Below are 27,788 nucleotides of genomic sequence, written 5' to 3'. Positions count from 1 at the left end.
TTCCCTCTGCAGAATGCAAATAAATTCATATACTTTCCACAATGTGATTTTCCGGATTTAATTTGTGATGTGCTATCTCTCACTGTTACCAATAACCTACCCTTCAATTATGGGCTGCTCATGTCTTTGTCAGTGGGCAAACTTACAAAATCAGCAAGGGATCAAATACTTATTTCCCCCACTGTATATCAGTTTGCCTTGCTCATGTGATCTGATTGATCCAACATATGCTCTGGTGCCACAAATTAAATCATGCACACTGCCTGAATTGGGACCAGATCCCATATCAAATGGTATTATTTGTGGAATGGTGAACTTGTTTAAAGCTTTTAAAACGACGTTGAAATGAAGCTTTCCAAATACCTTTTAGACTTTTAATGCAAATAGTTGACTAAGTGTAAATTTTACACTATGGTTTCCTAATCAATTAGGAGGCATGCCACAATAAATATACATGAGACAGATTTGCATTTAGGGGACATTTCTATTAAGTGCTATAAAAGGTAGGTGCCAAAATGCTGGGTGCTATACACGAATTCTGTATTGGGATCTAGGTGCCCAGATTACGTTGTGGAAAACTAGCTTAAGTTGACATTTACATGCTTTAAGTGCACCCACTTATGCCATATCTATGGCAGGAGTAGATTTGTACACAAATGATACTACTCTTTAACAGGCAGGCCAAAGCAGACACAGAATCCAGAAGAGACTTTAGCCAAAAGAACCCTGTGAAGAAACACTGTTTTAAGAATGTAAAATGTATTGGATATTTTCCTGCATATGTTCCGAAATGTATTTCTCCTGTTTGGCCAACAGATGGTGCATGTTTATGCTTAAAGCTGTTTACAGAGGACTGACTTCTCTTTCTTTATTTGCACACAGATGACAGGACATGCCTGTAGTGATGTAAACAGTTTTTATTGAAACTTGACTGTTCTGGGTTCTGACTGGCCTAGAGTGTTGAAAATTACCCAGCAGATGATGGCTTTTGCTTCAGTCTAAGCCAGAAAGAGAGAGAGAGACAGATCTCTTTGCTGAGGCTCGGAGAATTATAAGTCCTGATCTTCCCAGGTACTGTTTAGCCAGTATGCAAATGTTTTAGTTAGTTTTCTAATTGATCCATTTTCAGTTACTTGTTACTGTTAGCCAATTGCACATTTTTGTCCACTGTTCCAAGTTCTGAGAATAACACAATTGTTTGTTCATTCTGCCTGTCTGGACTGATAAGAATCCTGGTGGTTTGTGTGTTGGGTCTGTGAGTGCTTTCTGGGAACTGTGGGACCACTGGTAGTGTGGCTCCAGTAACCTAGAAATCACTAGGGCTAACTGCAGAGTGGGAGACTCGCCCAAAGGAGGTTGTGATCCAGTCGGTGGGAGGAGGGTGCTAGTGTAGAGCACAAGCGGCAGGTGCAGGCGGACCTGAGCTGTGCTGGGGATAGACCCTCTAAGTGGCCATGGGGTAAACCCAGGTGGATGGCTAGGCATTTTGTGACAAACCCAAGCAGTCTTTATTCAAAAAGACCCAACGTGGCCATGTTTCACCAAAAGGCTACATCAGGAGTATTACAAAATACTAGCCAGGGACTCAGGCAGTGCTTCCCCTGGGTTTTGAGCATCCAAATCTGCCTGACAAATTAGGTGTTTTGAGATTGGTTGAACTTCCGTACAGCTCACCACATTTGTCAGGCAGTTCTGGGTGCTGAAAACCCAGGGGAAGCACTGCCTGGCTAGCAGTTTGAAATACTCCTGGATGCAGCTGTTCTGGTGAAATGTGGCTACTTCAGGTCCTTTTGAATAAAGATTGTTTGGGTCATTTTGGATAAAGACTCGTCTGGAATCGGTGTCTGCTTTGTGCCTGCATAATCTGTTTGCTGCAGACTACATACATTTTTCCTTACTCATGTTTGTGGACTATTCTTTAACATGGAAGTAATTGTTGGAGACACTCATGTCCCACCCATGTGAATGCCCCCCTTGCAACTTACAGAATATTGCTTTGTGTCTAACTAGAAGTAACAAGCAAATCTGTAACATTCACGTATGTGCTAGTATTCTGTAATCTGAGCACACTAATTGCTGTCTAGCTTTAGAATAAGGGGAACACTGGGTTTTAGCATCTCCTCAAAGGAACAAGGGAGATCCTCTGACAGTAGCACAAAGGGTACAATTTTACTTCCAGGTCCATTTCTGGAATCAGATCTCAATAACCTGTGGGTTTTTTTTTTTTTAAGGAATGTTATTTATGTTAGAAATGTATAACCCACTCAAACCTAAATGGTTCACAATAAAACATATATCATAAAAAACAGAAATAATAAAACCATCAATAGTGTCAAACATACTTTAGCCTTCTGACTTCTTATCCATATAGCTTAACTGGATAACATCAAGAAATAATGTACATCTCTCAGATGATCCTTCTTAAATCTACTGCTCAAACAAGGCACTCTTACAAAACAGGCATTCCAGCAACACCTTCAGAATGCACAAATCATCTACACTAATATTCAGAGAAATGGTTCATGCTTACCCAGGTCAATCAGTATTGCATGCTGCTGGGAAGTTAATTGCTTTAAAAGGTCTTTGTAGGGTGTATCCATAGGCTGCTGTTTGCTTGGAAACTGGTGTTTCTGCTGATACTGCTCAGCTAAAAACTTCCAGATTTCTCCACGGTGATGGCGGGGCACTCCTTTTGATAAAGCAGAAATAGGAAAGTATGTAATCCTCGCCTAGCCATTTGAGACAAGAGAAACTGGAGAGGGCTTTTACATTAACTGATCAAACAGTAGTACACTTGAACTATCCAGGGTGCCCTGTTTTACCAGTAGTAAAATTCTTTTGACTCTTATTCAATAAACTTTTTTTGTAAGTAAACACTGGGACTTTTGTTTATAGACAGGAAAAAAATTGTAATACATGAGCTTCTAAGACCAAAAAGAACCCTTTTCAGACTAGGCAGAGAACTGATATAGCTGCAGGAGCTCTACACTAATTATGAATGAGATAAGTGCTGTAAGTTGGTGTCAACTTCCAGTGACTGGATGAACCAACCCTCTAAGTGGATATGTATTCAACTGCTTCCCAGAAGTGCTGTAACAGGCTCTACATTACATGAACACAACATGGAAGCAAACTAAACATGGTCCATAGAAAATGGCTAAATGTAGCCTATTTGGATCTTCTGATATATAGATCCTGTCCATGCAGAACAACTGGAGTGAGATTGGAATTTAACTCCAAGTGATTATGAACTGAGGTTTACTCAGAGCACAAATGACCATCAAAAAAGACATAAAAATTCCTGTACTGCAGTCTATCAGATGGGTCACTAAATCCAGTTGCAGAACCTTGGCAGTTAGAAATACTATGCCCCACTGTAAAATGAGAATGTCTTCAAAATTTCACCATTAAGTCATTAATCATAGTTTGTACCTCATGCATTAAGATCAGATGTCTGCATTATATGCATTGGGAGCTCATAGTACAGATAAAAGATTACAGCTATCTGGAATTATATTAGCCAATAAAAAGGGGGGGGGGACTATGAATTGTTCTGTTTGTGAAATTATTTTCTATTACTTTTTATTTGAAGTGTTTTAAATGCTTTTATTGCATACTAACTTCTTAAAAGATGATTTCATAAAGGATTTTTCACTTGCAATTGAGAAATTAGATCTTACCTGATGATTTTCTTTCTATTGGTCCTTCCTACTATTCCAGAACCTGTGGATAGTTGTGTCTATCAACCAGCAGGTGGAGATAGAGAATTGTAACTGAGCTGAGACATCTCTCTTTTGGCATCCAGTTCAGCTCCTCAGTATTTACACAGAGAGGAAGTAAGGAGAAATTGGAGCAAACACAAAGTTAAACAACTCGCTAACTTAACACTAACCAGACAAGTAAATGTGTGGACCTCTCTCATCTCTGGAAAACCTGAAGAGAACAAGAGACATGCAGGAAGCACCATGTAAGGTGACAGTTATTTGACCCATTACTTTGCACCAACTAAACATCACAGAAGCCTCGGATGGGCCTCTGGAATAGTGGGAAGGACTAATGGAAAGAAAATTATCAGGTAAGACCTCATTTCTCCTTCCACTATGTAGTTTCCCACTATTTCAGAATCTGTGGGATGTTCAAAAGCAAACCTTAGAGTGGGTGGGATCCTGGCGCCAGTGCCCTGAGGGCTGAAATCCCAAAACTGGCAGCTGAGCACGCCATAATGTCCAGCCTGTAGTGCTCAGCAAAGGTATGCAGTGTTAACCACATCGCCACCTTGCAAATATACACCAGAGACAGTAAGGCAGTTTCCACCCAGGATGTCTAAGTACGCCTCGTAGAACGAACCCATAAGACCTGAGGAGCCTGCTTTCCCACAAGCAAATATGCTGATGTGATAGTATCCTTCAGCCATCTAGCAATTGTGGGCTTGGAAGCCATGAGGCCAAGCTTCTGTTTACCAAAAAGCACAAAACCAGTCTGTCCAATTTGCTAAACTCATTCGAGACTTCTTGATATCTCATGAGGATCCTACACACATCGAAAAACTTCAAGGAAGAATACCGAGCCTCTTCGATCTCTCTGCAAAAGAATGGAAGCTCTACAGATTGGTTGAGATGAAATTCTAATACCATTTTCAGAAGAAAGGAAGGAATCATGTACAAGGAGATTCCCACCTTCAAAAAGCGAAGAAAGAGATCCCAACAAGAAGAGCTTGAAGCTCCAAAACCCTACATGCCAACGCAACAGCCACCAAGAATGTTGTCATTAGAGTAAGATCTTTCAAAGAGGCCTTCTAGAGTGGCTCAAAAGGAGGCTCCTGAAGAGCCTGAATTAAGGTTCCACTCTGGACTGGTATACAAAAAGGAGGCCACGAGCGGCCCGCTCCCCACAAGAATCAAATGATATCTGGGTGAGCTGCAAGAGTCTGTGGTCAGCCTCTGAAACAGGCCAAAGCCACAGCCAGAATTTTTAGAGAACCCAACACCAATCCATTCTGCAGACCTGTCTGTAGAAATGCTAGGATGTGCACGATCTGAGCAGAGAAGTGAGAAAGTCTGCATTTGGAACACCAGCCCTTGAACGTCCTCTACACCCTTGCATTTGCCATGGATGTAGAGCATTTCCGAGCCTGAAGCAAGGTAGCAATGACTGAATCTAAATAACTTTTTTGTCACAAATGTGCCCTTTCCATGTCCAAGCCGTAAAAGCAAAGGGACACAGACCCTCCATGAAAATCTGACCTTGCTTCAAGAGGCCGTGTACCTGCGGAAGATGGAGAGACACCCCCATCCAACAGTTGAATCAGGTCTACATACCACGGCCTTCACAGTCAATCTTGGGCTACGAGATTTATTCAACCCGATGCAATGTGATCCTTTTCAACAGCATTCGTATAGTTTAGATGGGAAACAACGTATACAAAAGAACTGTAAAGGTGTTTTCATCAAAATAACCCCTTATGGAAGGAAGCTTACAAAGAGTTGCATAGCTCCTACGGATCACAGCAGCCACCTGTTCATCAAAATTCAGTTGATAATCTACTAAAACTCCCAGGTATTTACAAGTATCAACCACTGGGAGAGGATTGTCTAATAATGTCACAGGTAGAAAGGGATGATCTCTCCTACCTGCCATCCAGCATGCAGTAGTTTTGCCTGTATAACTACATTGTGATCACAACCACCCAAATACTGAGTGTAGGCACTCTTGCAAAGTACACAAATCACGAGTGGCTCTTGAAATTTTAACAACCAATAAGAGATCATGTGCATAAACGTAAGGACTTACCCCATAACTTTGTATGAGCTGTAACAAAAGACTCAAAATTGGCAGAACCATGCGGTACCCCACTATCTTCACGGACTTCATCTCAAATACTTGTGCAAACAATTCCAATACACTAATACTAGGTGACATAAACCTTCACCTAGAAGACCCCAACTCCACCAATGCACGTGAATGCAAAGACTTCCTACATTCCTGGGATCTCAAATGGCCTCACATGCAAGCTACCCACATCAAAGGACACACACAAGACCTATCATCACACAAACTGTCCACAGATCATGACCTATTAATAACAGACATCACATGGACAGAAACACCTTGGACCGATCACTACAAACTAAACTTAACCCTATACTGGCAGAAGAAGGGATTAAACTGTACACTGGCAACAGATATACGACAACGGATGGACAGCACGAACGGATTCCATACACTATGTCACTCACTGGGATGATTGATGCAGAAACGTACTAAACGTAATAGCACCCTTAAAGACAAGAATATCAAGAAGACAAAACTTGATACCGTGCTTCAATGATGAATTAGAAAAACTCAAAACACAATCCAGGAAACATGAACGAGCATGGAAAAAAACAAAAGATGAACATACACTCAACGCATGGAAACAAATACATAGAAAATACAAATATGCAATAAGACAGACCAAAAGGTCCTATTACAAAGCTAAAATAGGACCGGATTACAAAGACCTGAAGAAACTATTTCAACTCGCAAATAAGCTACTAGACACCACCCCTATCACTACAACCAACACAGACATCCCATCCACAAACTTGCTAATTACTTTAATGAAAAAATAATAAAATTACGCAACACACTTCCTCAGCACAACATCGACATCGAAAACTTCATCAAAGACCTGGACCTAAGCCCTGGAGGATACCCAGCTGACTGTATATGGTCAACATTTACTCTCCTCACCACTGAATCAGTTACACAAGCGACTCATAGATTTGCCAACACCCACTGCAACCTGGATATATATCCCAGCCATCTACTTAAATCCACCCCCAACCGCTTTATAGCAGACCTCACATCCCACCTAAACTTCATACTACAACAAGGTCTCTTCCCCGAGGAATATGGTAACATCCTACTCACCCCAATACCAAAAGACACCAAGAAAAACACGAACAATCTCACCAACTACCGCCCAGTTGCATCTATCCAACTAGTAGTCAAACTGATGGAGAGCTTGATGACCAAACAGCTTACTGACTACATGGACAAGTTCTCAGTACTATACGACTCTCCTGGCCAAATTCAAGCAGGAAATAGCTACAGGTAAAAGCATACTCTTCCTCCAATTCGACATGGCAAACCACAGTATACTACTAAGACTCCTTGACCACTTCGGGATTGACGGAAATACACTTAATTGGATCAAGGGTTTTCTAACCACAGAACATACCAAGTAAAATCAAACTCAAACATATCACCAACGTGGAAAGCTGCCTGCGGAGTACCTCAAGGATCACCATTATCACCAATACTCTTCAACATAATGATGATCCCACTAGCAAAGTCCCTATCCAATCAAGGCCTCAACCCGTTCATACCTGTATATGCAGACGATGTTACAATCTACATTCCCTTCAGACATGATTCGACAGAAATAACCAATGAAATCAATGAAGGCCTGAACATCATGGACTCTTGGGCAAACTCATTCCAACTGAAACTGAAAAAATACACTACCTCATCCTCTCATCTCAACACAACAAGTACAAACCAACAACCATAAACACCCCAGGACACACCCTCCCTACCTCAGACAGCCTAAAAATACTTGGCGTCACAATCGACCGGAACCTTACTCTTGAGAGCCAAGTAAACTCCATAATAAAGAAAATGTCTACTCAATGTGGAAAACTTAAACGCGTAAAACCTTTCTTCTCGAGGGAAATTTTTCGAAACCTAATACAATCAATGGTCCTGAGCCATGCAGATTATTGCAACGGAATCTAAGCGGGATGTAAATAACAACTCACAAAAAAACTCCAGACCGCCCAAAACACAGCAGCCAGGCTGATATTTGGTAAAACACGATTCGAAAGTGCTAAACCACTCCGAGAAAAGCTGCACTGGCTCCCACTCAAAGAACAGATCATCTTCAAAATCTGCACACTGGTCCACAAAATTATCTACGGCGTAGTCCCAGGATACATGATAGACCTTATAGACTTACCAACCAGAAACAGAACCGGATCATCACGAACATACCTAAACCTACATTACCCAAATTGCAAAGGACTCAAATACAAAACAACCTATGAATCTAGCTTCTCCTACATAAGTGCACAACTATGGAACACACTCCCAAAAGCTGTGAAAACAATCCATGACCACCTAAACTTCAGGAAATCACTAAAAACCAACCTCTTCACATAGGCTTACCCCATCGATCCAACGTAAATCCCAACTCCCGGCAACACTGCAAAACCAATGATTGTACTGGACAATACACAATCTTCCCTCCCTTCGACCCTCATGGTGCCTGAAACACATCTACCGTATTCAACCACAATATAACCTTGTATTTGTTCTCAACCGGACTTGGCGAACGCCTTTATGGTACTATGTAAGCCATACTGAGCCTGCAAATAGGTGGGAAAATGTGGGGTACAAATGTAACAAACAAATAAATAAACACTGTCTTGGTTGAGAAAACTCTTGGCCATCAACTGCCACAAGAAGTACATCCCGCCAAAAAAGCATTGAACCATTTCAAAACTGTGCCACCAATCCATACTGGCTCCAAATGATTCAAAAGTAATCTGTGATCCACCAGATCAAATGTCAAAGTGAGATCGAGTGATACTGCCAAAATCATTTCACCCACATCAAGAGACGCTATAATTTCACTTATAAATTCCACTAATTTAGTCCCAGTATTGTATTCATGGTGAAACACAGTTTACTTAGAATGCAAGATGTCCAATAGCACCACAAAGTCTGTTAATTGACACACAACCACTTTCTCCACTAGTTAGCAAAGAAACAAATTTGAGTTGTACTTATACTTCTCCAGTTGAAATGGGTCTAAACAATGCCCACATACTAAATATAGAGTTGGTCATAGACTACATGATATTATAATTCTAAGTATGATGGATATTATAGGCAAGAGTATTTAAATGTTGAAGTTTTAAATCTTTTATATAAGGGCTCAGCATGAAACAACTCAGGAAGAGCATTCCAAAGCTTTGGAGCGATAAAGACAAATCGCTATCCCTGTGCATTTCCGATGACAATTTTCAAATAACTAGCATGTTTACAGAGAGTGACCAGTGAAAATAAATATAATGATATATCAGTATGTATAGTGGTAAAAGTCAAAACCACAATTTCGTATTGAACTCTAAATGAAACCGGAAGCCAGTGGTACTTCATAAGGAAAGGTTTTACAGAATCAAATAGTCATGCGTGAAAAAGTAGTCTTCTAGTGGTGTTCTGCAAAGTCTGAAGGCACTTGATATTAATGCAGTTTATAAAATTATCTCAGGAGTGACATGCATAAAATTATATGCACTGACAAAAAAGGCATGTAGGTAGAGTCAAAATTTATGCACATTATGAAAGACATGTACACGCACTCTTTACATATGAATATTTAGGCATAAACATCTGCGTATTCAATCTAGAGGGGATTTTCTGCCTCTTTACCTTCAATACACGGGGAGGGGCATTTTCGATATGACGTCTAAGTCCGACTTTGGACATTTTGCAAAAAATGTCCGAAATCTGAATAGCAAAGGTCATTTTCAAAAAAGAAAAATGTCTTGTCTTTTGCCAAGTGCACAACGCACAAAATCAAGCCATTGGGATGTAGGAGGAGCCAGCATTTTGGTATACTGGTCCCCGACAGGAAAGCAATAGGGCATCCTAGCAGGCACTGCAGTGGACTTCATAAAATGCTCCCAGGTACACATCACACCATTGCTCCCTTACCTTGTCTGTTGAGCCCCCCCCCAAAACCCACTACCCCCAACTGTACACCACTACCAAAGACCTTACGGTGAAGGGGGCACCTATATGTGGGTACAGTGGGTTTTAGTGAGTTTTGGAGGGCTCACAGTTTCCTCCACAAGTCTAACAGGTAGGAGGAGATAGAAGCCTGGATCCACCTGTCTGCAGTGAACTGCACCCACCACTAGACTACTCCAGGGACCTGCATGCTGCTGTAATGGGCCTGAGTATAACATCTGAGGCTGGCAGGTGATGTTTTTCATCACATTTTTGGGGGGGTGGGAGGAGGTTAATGACCACTGGGGAATAAGGGCAGTGGTCATCTGGTAATTTAGGGCACCTTTTGTGTCTTATTTGTTCTAAAAACAGGTCTAGCTCAAAATGTCTTAGTTTTAGTCCTGGACATTTTTGTTTCCTTCCATTATGGCTGAAAAACGTCTAAGTCTCAGGAACGTCCAATTCCCACCCTGAACATGCCCCTGATATGCCCCCTTGAAATTTGGACAAACTTCTGATGGACTTAAAAGAAAAACGTCTAAAAATAGGCTTCGAAAATACTGATTTGGACGTTTTTGTGAGAAAAAACGTCCAAATGCTGCTTTATGCCACTTTTTAGATGACTTTATAAACAAGCTAGAAATAGGCACCTTGGTTGGCCTTCACATCTAGGCAACCTGCTGCACGACTGCCCTCTTAAAGCACACTAAACTAGAAAACAAAATCCTTTTTATTTTGAAAGTGACATTATGAATTTCATTGTTTCTATGTCTGTTTTGAAGAAAAACACATCCCTATTAACCTACTGTTACTCTGGGGGAATTCTGTGCAAAAAAAATTAAAATTCTGTATAGACACTTAGAAAAATCTGCACACAATAGTTACATTTTGCAAAAGTTTTCATATTTCATTTGTAATGTGTGTTTTTTTTTTTATAACTCTGCTTCTTCCCAGCCTTTTCTCTCCTCAGGCTAGACCCCTACCCCAACGTTCTGTAGAGATTTCTCTAAAACATTTTTTACCCCAAAATTTACCTTGTCCAACAGCAGCATGGATTTCCTCCATGTCAAACTTGATCTTTGATCTTCTCTGTGTACTCAGCATTCTTTCCCATACCAACGTTACAATCTTTTAGGCATGGAGTGATTTCTTCATAATCAAGTTTCAGGCGTTTGTTCAGCAAATCATTTTCAGAAGCTGACAAATGAAATGATCAACATGGTGAGTCAGAAATTACTGTTGCTATTTCAGCATTTTAATCAGAGACCCAAAAGCAGAGCCAAAGGAATAGAGTCTGGACATCAGACCCTGTTTTTTTGTGACTCTATAAATTTTGACTGTTTAAAAAGCAGTGGTCCAGCATAATATAAGCACAACCTTGATCTAGTACAGCAGATATAACAAGATTATGGGCAAGAGTCTACAAATTCTGTGGCAAATGTGTAGCATATTTTCAGTATTTGCATACTAAATTGTGAAAGTATGAAGACAACTGGAAACCCACTGGAAAAAAAAATACATACTAAATTCTGCAAATTTTCAACAAATGTTTACAATGTCTTTCCTGTCATTTCTTATGCACCCAATTTGGTCCTTTTTTTATTGTGAGGGAAAGATGTTAGTTATTGGTATTGGGAAAAGAGAAAGGGAATAATAGTGAATAAGGAAAGTGTCTGAGGGAGGGTGATAAGCTCAAATCCAGAACCTCTAGAGTAGCATTTTCTGAAATGCTACCCGTTCCAAGTGCAGGGCCCAAGAGACAGGCAGAGCTCCGGAGTCTCAATGCGTGGATGAGACGATGGTGCAGGGAGGAGGGTTTTAGATTTGTTAGGAACTGGGCAACATTCTGGGGAAGGGGAAGCCTATTCCGAAAGGATGGGCTCCACCTTAACCAGGGTGGGACCAGGCTGCTGGCATCGGCATTTAAAAAGGAGATAGAGTAGCTTTTAAACTAGAAATGGGGGGGGGGGGGGGGGGGGAGGAGAGACCGACAGTCGCTCAAAAGCGCATGGTTTGGGATAAAGGTATCTTTCAAAGATATCACCAAAACAGGGAAGATAGGGTATCCTGATAGTGAGGTTGAAAAAGAGACTGTAGTAGATCAGAGGCATATTTTCAAAGCACTTTGGGAGGGCTAAGTTCCGTTTCTATGGAACTTTGGGAGGCTAAGGTGCTTTGAAAATGAGCCTCCAGGTGTCCTTAAATAAAAAAAAAAAAAAAAAAACAGACAAAAGATTGCAAATTAATGCTGTCAAGTACAGAGCATGATGTAAATAGGAACAATAAACATACTCTGAAATGTCTATATGCAAACTGCCAGGAGCCTAAGACAATAAGATGGAGAGAGTTAGAATATATTGCACTAAATGAAAAATTAGATATAATAGGCATCTCTGAGACCTGGTGGAAGGAGGATAACCAGTGGAACACTGTCATACCGGGGTAGAAATTATATCGTAATGCTAGTGTGGATCAAATTGGTGGAGGGGTAGCATTGTATATTAACGAGAGCCTTGAATCAAATAGATTGAAAATGTGCAGGAAACAAAAAACTTTTTGGAATCACTATGGATTGAAATTCCATGTGTAAAGGGGGAAAAGGATAGTGACAGGAGTGTACTACCGTCCGCCTGGCCAGGATGAACAGACGGATGCAGAAATGTTAAAGGAAATTAGGGAAGCAAACAAACTGGGCAACACAATAATAATAAGTGATTTCAATTACCCCGATATTGACTGGGTAAATGTACATCGGGGCATGCTAGGGAGGTAATATTCCTTGACAAAATAAAGGACTGCTTTATGGAGCAGCTGGTACAGAAGCCACGAGAGAAGGAAAAATTCTAGACCTAGTCTGTAGTAGAGCGCATGATCTGGTGCGGGAAGTAATGGTGCTGCAGCTGCTTGATAACGGATCATAATATGATCGGATTTGATATTAGCTTTGAAGTAAGTATACACAGGAAATCAAATACATTAGCGTTTAACTTTAAAAAGGAGACTACGATAAAATGAGAAAATGGTAAAAAAAAAAAAAAACTTACATCAAAATTTACATCAGGCGTGGATGCTGTTCAAAAACACCATCCTGGAAGCCCAGGCCAAATACATTCCGCGTATTAATAGAGGACGGAAGACCAAATGACAGCCGGCATGGTTAAAAAGTGAGGTGAAGGAAGCTATTAGAGCTAAAAGAAAATCCTTCAGAAAATGGAAGAAGGAACAGACTGAAAATAAGAACAAACAGCATAAGGAATATCAAGTCAAAAGCAAGCGTTGATAAGGAAGGCTAAGAGGTACTTCGAAAAAAGCACTGTAGACAAAAAAAAAACATATTAAATTTTTTTTAGGTATATTAAAAGCAGGAAGCTGTCAAAAGAATCGGCTAGACAGCTAGATGACCGAGGAGTAAAAGGGGCGATCAGCGAAGACAAAGCCGTGGAAGAGAGACTAAATGAATTCTTTGCTTCGGTCTTCACCGAGGAAGATTTGGGTGTGATACCGGTGCCAGAAATGGTATCGAATCTGACGAGTCAGAGAAACTTAATGATTTCTCTGTAAACCTAGAGGATGTAATGGGGCAGTTCTTACAAACTGAAGAGTAGCAAATCTCCTGGACCGGATGGTATTCATCCCAGAGTACTGATAGAATGAAAAATGAACTTGCAGACTTATAGTTAGTAATATGTAATTTATCTTTAAAATCGAGCATGGTACCGGAAGACTGGAGGGTGGCCAATGTAACGCCAACTTTTAAAAAGGTTCCAGAGGAGATCCGGGAAATTATAGTCCGGTGAGTCTGACGTCGGTGCTGGGCAAAATGGTAGAGACTATTATAAAGAACAAAATTACAGAGCATATTCAAAAGAATGGATTAATGAGACAAAGTCAACATGGATTTAGTGAAGGGAAATCTTGACTCACTAATCTATTACATTTCTTTGAAGGGGTGAACAAACATGTGGATAAAGGTAAGCCGGTTGATAGTGTGTATCTGGATTTTCAGAAGGCGTTTGACAAAGTACTCCAGAGGAAATTGGAGAGTCAAGGGATAGGAGGTAGTGTTCTATTGTGGATTAAAAACTGGTTAAAAGATTGAACATAGAGAGTAGGGTTAAATGGTCAGCATTCTCAATGGAGAAGGGTAGCTAGTGGGGTTCCCCAGGGGTCTGTGCTGGGACCGCTGCTTTTTAACATATTAATAAATGACCTAGAGATGGGAGTAACTAGTGAGGTAATTAAATTTGCTGATGACACAAAGTTATTCAAAGTTGTTAAATTGCGGAAGGATTGTGAAAAATTACAAGAAGACCTTACGAGACTGAGCATACAAATGGCAGATGAAGTTTAATGTGAGCAAGTGCAAAGTGATGCATGAGGGAAAGAGGAACCTGAATTATAGCTATGTCATGCAAGGTCCACGTTAGGAGTCACGGCCAAGAAAGGGATCTAGGTGTTGTTGTTGATGATACGTTGAAACCTTCTGCTCAGTGTGCTGCTGCGGCTAAGAAGCAAATAGAATGTTAGGTATTAATAGGAAAGGAATGGAAAACAAAATGAGGATGTTATAATGCCTTTGAATTGCACCATGGTGTGACCACACCTCGAATATTGTGTTCAATTCTGGTCGCCGTATCTCAAAAAGATATAGTGGAATTTGAAATGGTGCAGAGAAGGGTGACGAAAATGATAAAGGGATGGGACAACTTCTCTATGAGGAAAGGATAAAACGGCTAGGGCTATTCAGCTTGGAGAAAAGGTGGCTGAGGGGAGATATGATAGAGGTCTCTCAGGTCTTTAAAATAATGAGTGAAGTGGAACGGGTAGATATGAAGGGTCTGTTTACGCTTTCCAAAAATACTAGGACTAGGTGGCATGCGATGAAGCTATATGTAGTAAATTTAAAACGAATCGGAGAAAATATTTCTTCACTCAACGTGTAATTAAACTCTGGAATTCGTTGCCAGAGAATGTGGTAAAGGCGGTTAGCTTAGTGGAGTTTAAAAAAGGTTTGGATGGCTTCCTAAAGGAAAAGTCCATAGACCATTATTAAATGGACTTGGGGAGAATCCACTATTTCTGGGATTAGCAGTATAGAATGTTTTGTACTTGTTGGGATCTTGCCAGGTATTTGCGACCTGGATTGGCCACTGTTGGAAACAGGATGCTGGGCATGATGGACCTTTGGTCCTTTCCCAGTATGGCAATACTTATGTACTTATGAAAAGGGGATCTCAGAGAATGAAAATGGATAAGGAATCTCAAAGAGGATTGGCAGAGGAATAGAGAATAGAAGAATGGATAGGAGTGGAAGTGGAGCACAAGATACAGGAAATCATGAAGCAGGGAAGGTGAGGGATCATGGAGAAGTACAGAAGAGCAAGCTGATTTTGGAGTGATCTCCTTGAGCCCAAATCTCCTCTGATTTGTTTAATTCAAACTCCAGAACCCTATGATCCCTTCATTATCTCTCTGTCTGCCACCTCCAATTCATACTTATACTCCAACAGCACTTCTGATTCCCATTCACATCCCACAGCAACTCTCTAGCCCGTCTCCTTGTGCCTTACCTTGCCATCTTCCCACACCTCTTTCAATCCCATAACTCTTCCCTGCATCCCCTCTATACCTTGAACTCACTCTTCTACTTTCTTCTCCTCCACATAATCTACACCCTCTCCAAACCCCTCAGACATCTTGCTCCTGCACCCTCCACCCCAAATATTTCCCCAGTCACTTTCTTCCTTCCCTCACCCCCTCCCATGGTCCCCTCATTCACACACTGCTCCCCAGACATCCCCTACAACTCCTCTGGACTATCTTCATGCCTCATATTCCTCACCTCCTCCACTGCCACCCACCATGACCCTACCACGTCTTCCTGACTTCATCATTGGTCCTCCTACTATAGGTCAGGGCTTGGAAAGGACAGCAAAAGTACAATACATCAGGCTGCATCATCATGCATACAAAGCACCAGGCAAGATACGGCCCAATGCATTATACTGGCTATACTCCTTCAAGCTCCTAGGCAGAATAGGAGAGTTACAGTAGAGAAGAGGGTGGCAACTAAGGGTCAACTTTGCTGTAACAGCCACCATCAATACATTCTTGGCTCAGGCCCATGTTTTATCGTGGCAATTAGATGGAGACTGGTCAATTCTATGGAAGGGGCAAAAACATACAGACCATACCGTGGAATCGAAGTAGATCTCAGGCCCTAAATATAGAGCGTTTTCAGCTAGTAAACACCAGTGCTATGTCAACAGGAAAGTTTTATCACACAAGAATAACTTGAAGGCCTGTAATTCTCTGCTTTCAAACACATCTTAGCTTATATGGTTCATTAAGTTGATATCTCAGTGCCTAAAAACTACATGCCTCCATTTACACCAATGAAAATTGTGGCGTATCTCAGCGTGTAGATTTATGCAAACTGGGCCATATTATATAACTATGAGCGTAGATTTCAGAATGCCCACGAAACGCCCATTTCCCCGCCCATATTTGTCTGCAGCATTAGAAGTTAGGCGCAGCATTACAGAATGCACTTAGCAAGGTTGTAGGCATAAATTCTAATTACGGCCAATTAGTGCTCATTATTGCTTGTGTTAAGAGCTGTTATCAGAGCTCATTAGAATATTAAGCCAATTAAGTTATGCATGTTATAGAATACGCTTGGATTTCAGCGCAGATCTCTAGGCAAGCAAAATAGAATCCGGGGGGTTTGCGTGCCTAGAGATCTCCGCCAAAATCCAAGTGTAATTCTATAACCTGCATAACTTAATTGAAAAAAAGGACCAGTGTTCATCTCAACCTTGAAGGCCCTTGGTGCTGTTTTTCTTTTGACTCCTATATTGTGTGCTTTGACCCTCTCCATGTTGCTGTGCTACATTACATCGGGCTGTCACATCAGTCCTTTCTGGCACACTGACATCTGTTATCAGCATACATGTACTATGTCATTAACAGTCCAGTCCAGCATTGTTTGTTAAGCTCCTGGTTTAACCTACAACACACAGGCTGCAGATAACACTGTTGGCAAACCACTGGTTTATTCCTTGAATCAGTAACAAACCTTGAATTGGTCTAAATCTCTACTCATTCTAAAATGGGACAAACCTACTTGATGAGCCAAAGTCAGTCATTTTCATCCAGTTTCAATTTGCTCCAATTTCTTTTTTGGAAAAACCCACATTTGCTCAGACTGGTTCAGGTTTATGTGAATATTGTAAACTTACAAGATCTTCAAATATGCTGGATGGTTAAACCAATTAATCCTTTGAAATCGATTGCAAATGTGCAATCACTACTAACAGAAAAAGGGCAAATGTGGAGATTTCAGCGGCACTGCAGATGACAGCACTTTCTCTCCTGAATTCGCAGCATGGCCCATATTTCAAATGCATATCTGAACTCTCCCATCTCCTACCACCTGCTGGTTGGATTTAATTCATTTCAGCTCACCCATCTTTAGCACAAACAAAATCAATCAGTTCATCCATCTTTAGCTCAAACAAAATCAATTAGGTTGGGGATGGCTAGACTGCTGGTTACAGCATGTACCCTGAAGGCACAGGAATAACCCAGTTCTGAATTATTTATCCTACAGGGTAAGAGAGCATGGCACTACACGTACAGGATAGGTGTTAAACAAGCAAAACATGCACCCATGAAAGATAAGCGACGCCCTTAGACAGTGATACAAAGGGAAGGTAATCCGCAAGGCAGACATGTGACGTTCACTTGAACGAAGTATGAGAACAGATAAGCAAACAGTGTAATTGAGAAGAAAGCTAATACACAAGGTCAGTGGCGATATTACATGCAACAGATATGCAAACAGCACTCAGTAGAAATGAAAGAGGCAAACCCTTAACAAAAAAAAAAAAACAACAGAATGTGCAAAGAGTGTGAACCAAGACAGGTAGTTTGTCAGCACGATTAATTTCTTACTAGGCACAGCAGTCTTATCTTTTATCTTGGTCACATCAAAAGACAGGCATAACACACATTGAGGGGCATTTTCGATCATGGACGCCCATCTCTGAAGACGGCACCGTGAAGGGGCGAGGTCGACCGTATTTTCAAAACGAGATGGCCGGCCATCTTTCGTTTCGATAATACGGTTGGGGCCGCCCAGATGTCAGAGATGGCCAGCCTCGGTTTTTGCCCATAATGGAAACCGAGGCCGGCCATCTCAAACCCGGCCAAATCCAAGGCATTTGGTCATGGGAGGGGCCAGCATTTGTAGTGCACTGGTCCCCCTCACATGCCAGGGACACCAACCGGGCACCATAGGGGGCACTTCTAAAAATTAAAAAAAATAATAAAAATAGCTCCCAGGTGCATAGCTCCTTACCTTGGGTGCTGAGCCCCCCAAAACCCACTCCCCACAACTATACACCATTACCATAGCCCTTATGGGTGAAGAGGGGCACCTAATGTGGGTACAGTGGGTTTTGGGGGTGGGGGGTGTGGAGGGCTCCCATTTACCACCACAAGTGTAACAGGTAGGGGAGGGGGATAGGTCTGGGTCCACCTGCCTGAAGTCCACTGCACCCACTAAAACTGCTCCAGGGACCTGTATACTGCTGCGATGGACCCGAGTATGACATTTGAGGCTGGCAAAAAAAGTTTTTAAAGTTGTTTTTTTGAGAGTGGGAGGGGGTTAGTGACCCACTGGGGGAGTCAGGGGAGGTGATCCCTTCTTTTTTTCCATTATCAGCCAAGGGTGCCCATCTCTTAAGCATGCCCCAGCACGCCCCTGTCCCGCCTTCGCTACCCTTCTGACACGCCCCCCGGAAACTTTGGCCGGCTCTGCGACAGAAAGCAGGTGGAGCCGGCCAAAATCAGTTTTCAATTATACCGATTTGGCCGGCTTCAGGAGATGGCCGGCCGTCTCCCGATTTGTGCCGGAAGATGGTTGGCGATCTCCTTCGAAAATAAGCTGGATAGTATAGGACAGCAGAGGTTTCATCCTGCTGCACTACCAAAAACACAAGTTATCTTTAATTCAAATACCATTTTTGCCATCATACCTTCACTGGCAGACAATTCCATGCACTCACAATACCTTCTGTGATATTATTTCCTAAAATTACTCCTTAAAGCCTATCATGATCTCTTATTGCAAACTTCATTTCCACCAAAAGTACCAATGTCTTATTTACATCTGGAGGCACTTAAACATCTCTAACACCCTTTTCCCCCTCTACAGTATACACGCTTTAGGCCTGATTCTGTACCATTTTGCTACCAACATCTCTGGACCATTCTATATCACCATGGCCTCTATAATTGTATATACAGTAATAATGTAGACATTTCATAAATGACTCTTACAGAAGCATTATCATCTCTCTTTTTCTATCGGTTATACTTTTCTCTACGTATCCTAGAATTCTTCAGTCCATTGTCTTCTTGATTCTTTTGATATCAAAGTCCAAACTGATATCTCATTGTCCCAATTATATATGTTGTCACGTCTGTGGTCGTGACCCCTCTCAGGCTTACCTTATTTCTGGCGGTCAGCTTCTAAGCTGGCTTTTGCTGTTCTTCCTGAGTTAGCTCTGTCTCTGTGTGCTGGCTGCTTCCAGCAGGCTCTGATTGCTCCACTGTCCTGCACCTGTGTATGGTTTTTTTTTGTGTTACATTTGTACCCCGCGACTTCCCACTCATAGCAGGTTCAATGCGGCTTACATATTATATACAGGTACTTATTTGTACCTGGGGCAATGGAGAGTTAAGTGACTTGCCCAGAGTCACAAGGAGCTGCCCATGCCTGCAGTGGGAATCGAACCCAATTCCCCAGGACCAAAGTCCACCACGCTAACCACTAGGCCACTCCTCGATGCTTCAGTATGCTTTCTGCCTGCTTCTTGGTTTGTGCTCGCCTCGCCCTCTGGTGGCCAGAACCGGTGGCTGCCATAGATTGTCTTGCTGTCCCTACCTGTTCCAGGCTTCAGCCCAGTCCGGTCCGGATCTTCCAGGCTGCCAGACTTGTCTCTTGTTTGTGCCTGAACAGCACTCGTAGTTGCCTTGAGATTGCTGCAGCTGAGCCTCAGGTGCTGATGGGCTTAATCAATCACCTAGAAACTTCTGTGTTTGCCTTTGCATCGTCTAAGGTCTCTGGTACGTTGGTGTGCTCTGTGCACTTCTGCCTAGTCCAGTTTATTGTCTAAGATTCTTGCCTGATTCTAGTCTAGTCTTTGTGTAGTTTATCTTGTACTATATTGCTTGTTTCCCAGTCTTGTTTCTTGTTTGTATTTCTCTGTCTAGTTCTTGGTTGTCTGTGTTTCTTGTTTAATGGCTGCCTGGTAGCTTTCAGTTCTGTCTCTTACCTGTCTGTGTTTCCTTTCTTAGTGGCTGCTTTGTAGCTTTCAGGCCTGACCCTTAAGCCTGTCCATTTCCTGCCTAGTGTAGTATTGTCTGTCTGCGAGTCCTAGCGCAGTTTCCTGCCTTGCTGCCCATGTATATTCTTTTCCCCTCTGACCCTTAGTCCCTGTTCAGTCTAGTTGGTATCCAGTTCCTGCCCTGTCCGGTAAGTCCTGCCGGCCGCCTGCACCCATGGGCTCAACTCCTAGGGAAGGGCGGTCAAGTGCAGGTGAAGTCTAGCTGTCCCTGTCAGAGTTCTGCCTTGTCTCTGGTGTGGGGTGGTTTTGCCTGCCGCTGCCACTCCTCAGCAGTGGCCCAAGGGCTCACGAATCTAGTTTCTGCCTTGAAAACCTGACATATGGAAGCATATTTTCAAAGCACTTAGACTTAGAAAGTTACATACAGGAGCATTTTTGGTATGACATCTTAAGTTAGACTTTGGATGTTTTGTGCTAAACATTCCAAATTCAAATAGCCAATGTAACCATTTTTGAAAAAAGAAAACCTTTTTTTTTAAATACCATTTCGAACTAGGTTTTATGCTTTGTGCATTTATCTTTTTAGGCCATTTGGGGGGGGGGGGGGGAACCCCACACAAATTACAATGCACAAAAACAAGCCACTGAGATGTAAGAAGAAGACTAGCATTTTTAGCAGACTGGTCCCCCAGACAACCCAGGAGATCAATGAGGCACCCTAGGGGACACTGAGGTGGACTTCAAATAAATGCTCCCAGGTACACATCTCACTACTGCTCCCTTATCTTGTCTGCTGAGCTCTCCAAAACTCTCCCAAAATCTACTACCCCCAATGTACACCGCTACAATAGCCCTTATGGGTGAAGGCAGCACCTATATGTGGGTACAGTGGGTTTTAGTGAGTTTGGGAGGGCTCACAGTTTCCATCACAAGTGTAACAGGTAGGGGGAGGTATGTCCACCTGTCGCCAACTACTCCAGGGACCTGAATGCTGCTCTAATGGACCTGGCTATAACATCGGAGGCTGTCATAGAGGCTGGTGATTACTATTTTATTCACATTTTTTGGTGGTGGGAAGGGTCCATTGACCACTGCGGGAGTAAAGGAGGTCATCCCCGAATCTCTCCAGTGGATATCTAGTCATTTAGGGCACATTTTGTGTCTTATTCATTAGAAAAACTGGTCTAGACCAAAACATTGAAGTTTTTGCCCTAGATATTTTGGTTTTGTTCCATTATGGCTATAAAATGTCCAAGTGTTAGGCACACCCTAATCCAGCCTTTGAAATGCCCCCCAACACACCCCTTGTGATTTGGATGTACTGCAGACAAATTGCATAGATAAATGTCTGTAAAAAAAAAAAAAAGGTTTTGAAAATACCAATTTGGACTTGATAACGGAATTCATCCAAATGCTGCTCTGGACGTTTTTCTCTTTTGAAAATGAGCCCCATGGTAACCTATGGAACTTTTTAAGTCTAAGTGTTCTGAAAACAAGTCCCATAGTCTCTTTATATTTCTGCACCCCAAATGCAATCCACAGTTTTATTTTGGCATTGAATCTTAAATAGCGAGCATCATCAGACCAAACCTCTTTTCTACTCTGCCTGAGGTGACCATCCTGCTGTATTACCTTAGTAACATCAGTAAAATCTTTCCCAACAAACCTCATCCTTCCACATTATTACTTATGAAAACACTGAACAAAATCAAACCTAGGATGAATTCCTGAGACATTCCCACTGATAGCCCTTCTGTTCTCATTTAGACTACTGAAATAGCCTGTGTAAAATACTGTGCAATGAATATTAATCAAGACTAGATTGCAAGTTCATTTGTCTAGCACGTAAAGATTTACATAGCTTACTAGTTCATCGGAGAAATTAATATTCTTTTGATGATCCACAAGATCTTGGTTAAGGCCCCCTCTTATCTTAATGCTTTTTATAACACAAACAGGAATTCCCATTCATCTGTTTCCTTCTTGCCAGACTCCTAAAGGTATGAACTAGACAACTACTACGCAGTGATCTTTTACTTATTGAAGTTTTATTTGGAATAGATTGGTGTTGAAACGTAAAAACTCACATGGATTTGCCCTCCTTTAGGAAACTGGGTACAGATGGGATGTATGGAACCACCTACGATTAATTCTGATTGCATTTTAGAACAATTATTTTATGTAATATCTATGCAATATTGCTCTGAAAGTCTACTCAAGGACAGTCAATCAAGTAATCAACTTGCAAACATCAAACTATCAAAGTTCTTTTTCTCAAATATATATCCAGCTGAGGTCAACTGATGCCAAGCCAGCTGTTCACAAAAGAAAAAAAAATGCACACTTAAAAATCATATCCAAGGCCAATCATTTCCAAAAACTACAGGTAATGAAATTGTCGGTATGAGACAGTATACCTCCCCTGATTAAGAGATAGTTGTTTATGCGCTTCACCATCACTCGGTATAATATTGAGCACTCATGGATTGATCCCTGATGAATGTTTTTTAAAGCCGAAACACAGACCGTGTAGGGTCCAAATAAAGCTGTATTTGGAGCATCTTATCCTGGTGTTTGGACTGATCTCTTAAAGTTGGTTTCTTTTTCCACTTCTTTTTGTTGATACTGTAAAATTGAAAATGGAAAAGAAGGAACTTAGGAAAAGGGAATGTGAATGGAAGAAGTTTCCTGACTTTCATATGCAAAAAGCATATCTTACGGTTTTTGAGGTTTATAAAAGATCTGTAGTTACAACTAAAAGGAATTATTTTGATGAGAAAGTTTCTAAAGCATCATCGCAATTATTTGCAATTAAGGAAGCTTTAGTAGTCTCTAGATGTTCTATAGCATCTTCTCCATCTAGTCAGCAACTTGTACTTTATTTTCAAGATAAAGCAAATAAGATTGCTGATGGTTTTCAAAGTAATCAGATCTATGATTCTGCTGTAACGCTGGATCTTTGGTCAGTAGATACACAATGAGCATCTCAAGTTATTCAGGCACTAATAACTCTAATAGTTCATTGAATTCTTGTTCTACTTCAATTTTGAAAGCTTTGAAAACTCACTTGACTCCTTTTATGATACCTATTATTAATAAAGCTTTTCGAGAAGGAGAGGTGCCTGCTTTGTTGAACAGGACAGCTGTGCTCCCTTTATTAAAAAAAAAAAAAAACCTTCTCTGGACTCTAGTAAAGTGGATAATTACCATCCGAATTCTACTTTGATGTTCTTTGCTGTGATGGAGAACACGGTTTTAGCTGAACTGTCTGATTTTGTTGATCAATTAAATAAGAGTAGAAGGTGGACAACGGACACTCCAACACAGGAACCAGTGCTTTAAAGTCACTTTATTAGGTGCTAGTACAGCAGGACCCGACACGGTCCGTGTTTCGGTGCAACAAACCGCCTGCTTCAGGGGTCACAATATATTTGAATAGATAAAAAATGAAGCTGTCCAACAGGTATCATTCGGAACATCCAGCAGAACCCGAAGGTGTCAGCAAAATTTATGCAACACTTTTCAGTTCGGTTTTAGAGCCAAGCATAACACAGAAATGTCATTGATTTCTATGTTGGATGAAATTAGGTCACGCTTTGATAGGGGAAAGTTTTTTTTAATATCCTTGGATGTAGCAGCGACATTTGATACCATTGATCATGTCCTGCTAATTGACCCACCTGTTTACTAAAGCTTAGCTCAAGTTATCTGCAGCAGGGTCCATTCTATTCCTATGGGCCTTGCTGCAGATAATGCAAGCTAAGCTTTAGTAAACAACCCCCTGAATGTTTGCACTCGTTGGGTATTCCTGGTAAGGTGTTAGCATGGTTTAGATAATTTTTGTCAGACTGTATTTTTCAGGTTATTCACATGTCAAGATCAGATTAGGTTTTGGTAAGGTCATTTGTCCCACAGGGCTCTTCATTATCTGCCCTCTTATTCAACTTGTTTATGCTTCCAGTATGCAAATTACTAAAGGATTTGGGAGTTAATTATCGTTTATACGCTGGCAACTTCCAGTTTTATTTTCCTGTTTTATCTTAAATTGAGGAAGGAGTTAAACTGATTGAATCTTATCTTGGAGCAAAACTGGCTTGGATGAATACCAATACTCTTGCTTTGAATGTTAGAAAAACTTAAATACTGTGGATGTCTTGCTCTGGGAAAAAATGTCCAGTGTCGACTATTTAGTTTGAGAACATATCCCTTCCTATACTAGGATCTGCGAAAAGCTTCGGAGCGATTCTGGATATCGCTTTGTCATTTAAGCAACAAATTTCTGTTATTAAAGTTGTATGTTTTTAAAATATGGCTGATAGACTTAAAGACTTGTAGAGAAGTTTCTATCACAGTTATGTTTTATTGCTCTGGACTACTGCAATGCCCTCTTTTGTGTTCTTTCAGAAAATTCTTTGAGAGCACTGCAGGTAATCCAAAACGCTGCTGCTTTGTTAATTGGGGGTATGAGTAGGGTTGAACATGTGACTCTTCAATTTCAGAAGCTTTACTGGTTGCCTATTTTTTTGGTGCATCAAATTTAAAATTTTGATGTTGGTTTTTAAATCTCTGCACTGTGAAGCCCCTTTAGCTATGACTCAGAACTTTAAGGTCTACCAGCCTTTAAGGACATTGAGCTCTGAGAGATGTAATTTTTTGGCGGTACCTTCGGTTCGTAAAATCCATCTTGCTGAAACCCATGCTCAAACATTTTTTCTTGCGGGGCCAGTTATGTGGAATACATTTCTGTTGGGGATTCATCAGTCAAATTACCTCACTAATGGATGTTAAAAAAAAACAGTTGAAGACTTCTGCATGATGAGGCATTTTGCTAATGATTTGACATAATTCTATACTATGTTCTGCTGTCATTTTGGGGGGATGATGTATGTTATATTGTATAGCATGCTCTGATTTAGTTTGATCTATGTATTATTTTATGAGTGTACGTTGTAACCCAATTAGATATGTTGGATAGGCAGGATACAAATTTGATAAATAAATATGGTGACATGCGAACTGCAGAAGTCTGATCTCTACTCAGATGCAGAAGACAGAACACAGTGACATCAGACTTGCTACATGTATATGCATCAGTTTAAATAGAAGCACATCTTGTCAATAATGGAGAAAACAGGAACATAGCAACTTGCTGTATATTCTAAAAACAGCTCAGCTCACTCACTCCTTGATTACCTTGTCAACTGAGGGGGCCCCTGGCTGAGGTTCAGTTGACAGTCAGTATGTCCTCCTCTCTCGCTCTCTCTGACTCCTCCCCATTTTCCTCCTTTCTTGTTTTCCTATATACAATTGGAGTTCTTTTCCTTTTCACATATTTAGTATTGTACTTCGCTTTAATATTATCTGGCCAAAAGGCGGTATAGCAAGTAATTAAAACAAACTAGCTCATTAGCCGCTTCCCTCCCCTCCTACTCATCTTTTCTGTCATATATTGTAGTTCCTTATTTCACCCCTCCTCCTTTTTTCCTACTCCCCCCCCCCCACCCGTGCCCATTATTTTCTCTACCTATTTCTATTTACTCTATTTTAGAAATGTAAACCGCATACATGGTTGATTCAATATGCAATATAGTAAGTTATAAATAAAATGGGAATCCGTCAGTTCAAGAACTGACCTACATTCACATAAAAATCATTACCACATTAAAAACCATTACTGCAGTCACATAAAAACCTGCCTGCTTACACTATGGAACAGTATTTGGAAAAAGGGGGTCAGGAGTCATATGTGTCTTATATACAGTGGGGGAAATAAGTATTTGATCCCTTGCTGATTTTGTAAGTTTGCCCACTGACAAAGACATGAGCAGCCCATAATTGAAGGGTAGGTTATTGGTAACAGTGAGAGATAGCACATCACAAATTAAATCCGGAAAATCACTGTGGAAAGTATATGAATTTATTTGCATTCTGCAGAGGGAAATAAGTATTTGATCCCCCACCAACCAGTAAGAGATCTGGCCCCTACAGACCAGGTAGATGCTCCAAATCAACTCGTTACCTGCATGACAGACAGCTGTCGGCAATGGTCACCTGTATGAAAGACACCTGTCCACAGACTCAGTGAATCAGTCAGACTCTAACCTCTACAAAATGGCCAAGAGCAAGGAGCTGTCTAAGGATGTCAGGGACAAGATCATACACCTGCACAAGGCTGGAATGGGCTACAAAACCATCAGTAAGACGCTGGGCGAGAAGGAGACAACTGTTGGTGCCATAGTAAGAAAATGGAAGAAGTACAAAATGACTGTCAATCGACAAAGATCTGGGGCTCCACGCAAAATCTCACCTCGTGGGGTATCCTTGATCATGAGGAAGGTTAGAAATCAGCCTACAACTACAAGGGGGGAACTTGTCAATGATCTCAAGGCAGCTGGGACCACTGTCACCACGAAAACCATTGGTAACACATTACGACATAACGGATTGCAATCCTGCAGTGCCCGCAAGGTCCCCCTGCTCCGGAAGGCACATGTGACGGCCCGTCTGAAGTTTGCCAGTGAACACCTGGATGATGCCGAGAGTGATTGGGAGAAGGTGCTGTGGTCAGATGAGACAAAAATTAAGCTCTTTGGCATGAACTCAACTCGCCGTGTTTGGAGGAAGAGAAATGCTGCCTATGACCCAAAGAACACCGTCCCCACTGTCAAGCATGGAGGTGGAAATGTTATGTTTTGGGGGTGTTTCTCTGCTAAGGGCACAGGACTACTTCACCGCATCAATGGGAGAATGGATGGGGCCATGTACCGTACAATTCTGAGTGACAACCTCCTTCCCTCCGCCAGGGCCTTAAAAATGGGTCGTGGCTGGGTCTTCCAGCACGACAATGACCCAAAACATACAGCCAAGGCAACAAAGGAGTGGCTCAGGAAGAAGCACATTAGGGTCATGGAGTGGCCTAGCCAGTCACCAGACCTTAATCCCATTGAAAACTTATGGAGGGAGCTGAAGCTGCGAGTTGCCAAGCGACAGCCCAGAACTCTTAATGATTTAGAGATGATCTGCAAAGAGGAGTGGACCAAAATTCCTCCTGACATGTGTGCAAACCTCATCATCAACTACAGAAGACGTCTGACCGCTGTGCTTGCCAACAAGGGTTTTGCCACCAAGTATTAGGTCTTGTTTGCCAGAGGGATTAAATACTTATTTCCCTCTGCAGAATGCAAATAAATTCATATACTTTCCACAATGTGATTTTCCGGATTTAATTTGTGATGTGCTATCTCTCACTGTTACCAATAACCTACCCTTCAATTATGGGCTGCTCATGTCTTTGTCAGTGGGCAAACTTACAAAATCAGCAAGGGATCAAATACTTATTTCCCCCACTGTATAATGATGATATACACCATTGTCTCAATTAGAAGATCCATTTTATTAAAGGAGGGAAAAGTGGTTCTAAATTTTATTTTCAGGGGGAGGTGTTATTAAGTACTAGGGTAAGGATTGGGAAGGGATTTATTTGGGGCTATTTATTTAATCTGTTCAATTTTATATCCCACAATTATCCAAAAACAAGGTTTTGGTTCAATGTGGCTTACAATTATTAGTTTTGGAGAGTTACATTGTTATGTTACAGTTACAGTCAATGTGGAGCATAGGTTGTGTAATAAGATCTGTAAACCGATGGGGTATCAC

At 41.4% G+C, this 27,788-nt stretch overlaps 1 protein-coding gene across 1 annotated transcript in view; it reads right to left on the bottom strand.

Moving 5' to 3' along the window:
• Nucleotides 1–27,788, bottom strand: part of TBC1D1 (TBC1 domain family member 1) — a 447,417-nt gene that overhangs the window by 125,240 nt on the left and 294,389 nt on the right. Inside the window, 3 exon segments of the mRNA XM_030191287.1 lie at nt 2,531–2,689; nt 10,812–10,902; nt 10,904–10,974. Of these exon segments, the coding sequence (XP_030047147.1) occupies nt 2,531–2,689; nt 10,812–10,902; nt 10,904–10,974 (321 nt within the window).

The sequence above is a fragment of the Microcaecilia unicolor genome, chromosome 2 (assembly GCF_901765095.1).
Source record: "Microcaecilia unicolor chromosome 2, aMicUni1.1, whole genome shotgun sequence".
NCBI lineage: Eukaryota > Metazoa > Chordata > Amphibia > Gymnophiona > Siphonopidae > Microcaecilia > Microcaecilia unicolor.
Note: the sequence above shows the minus strand (reverse complement) of the source record. Positions and strands in the feature narration are given on the sequence as shown.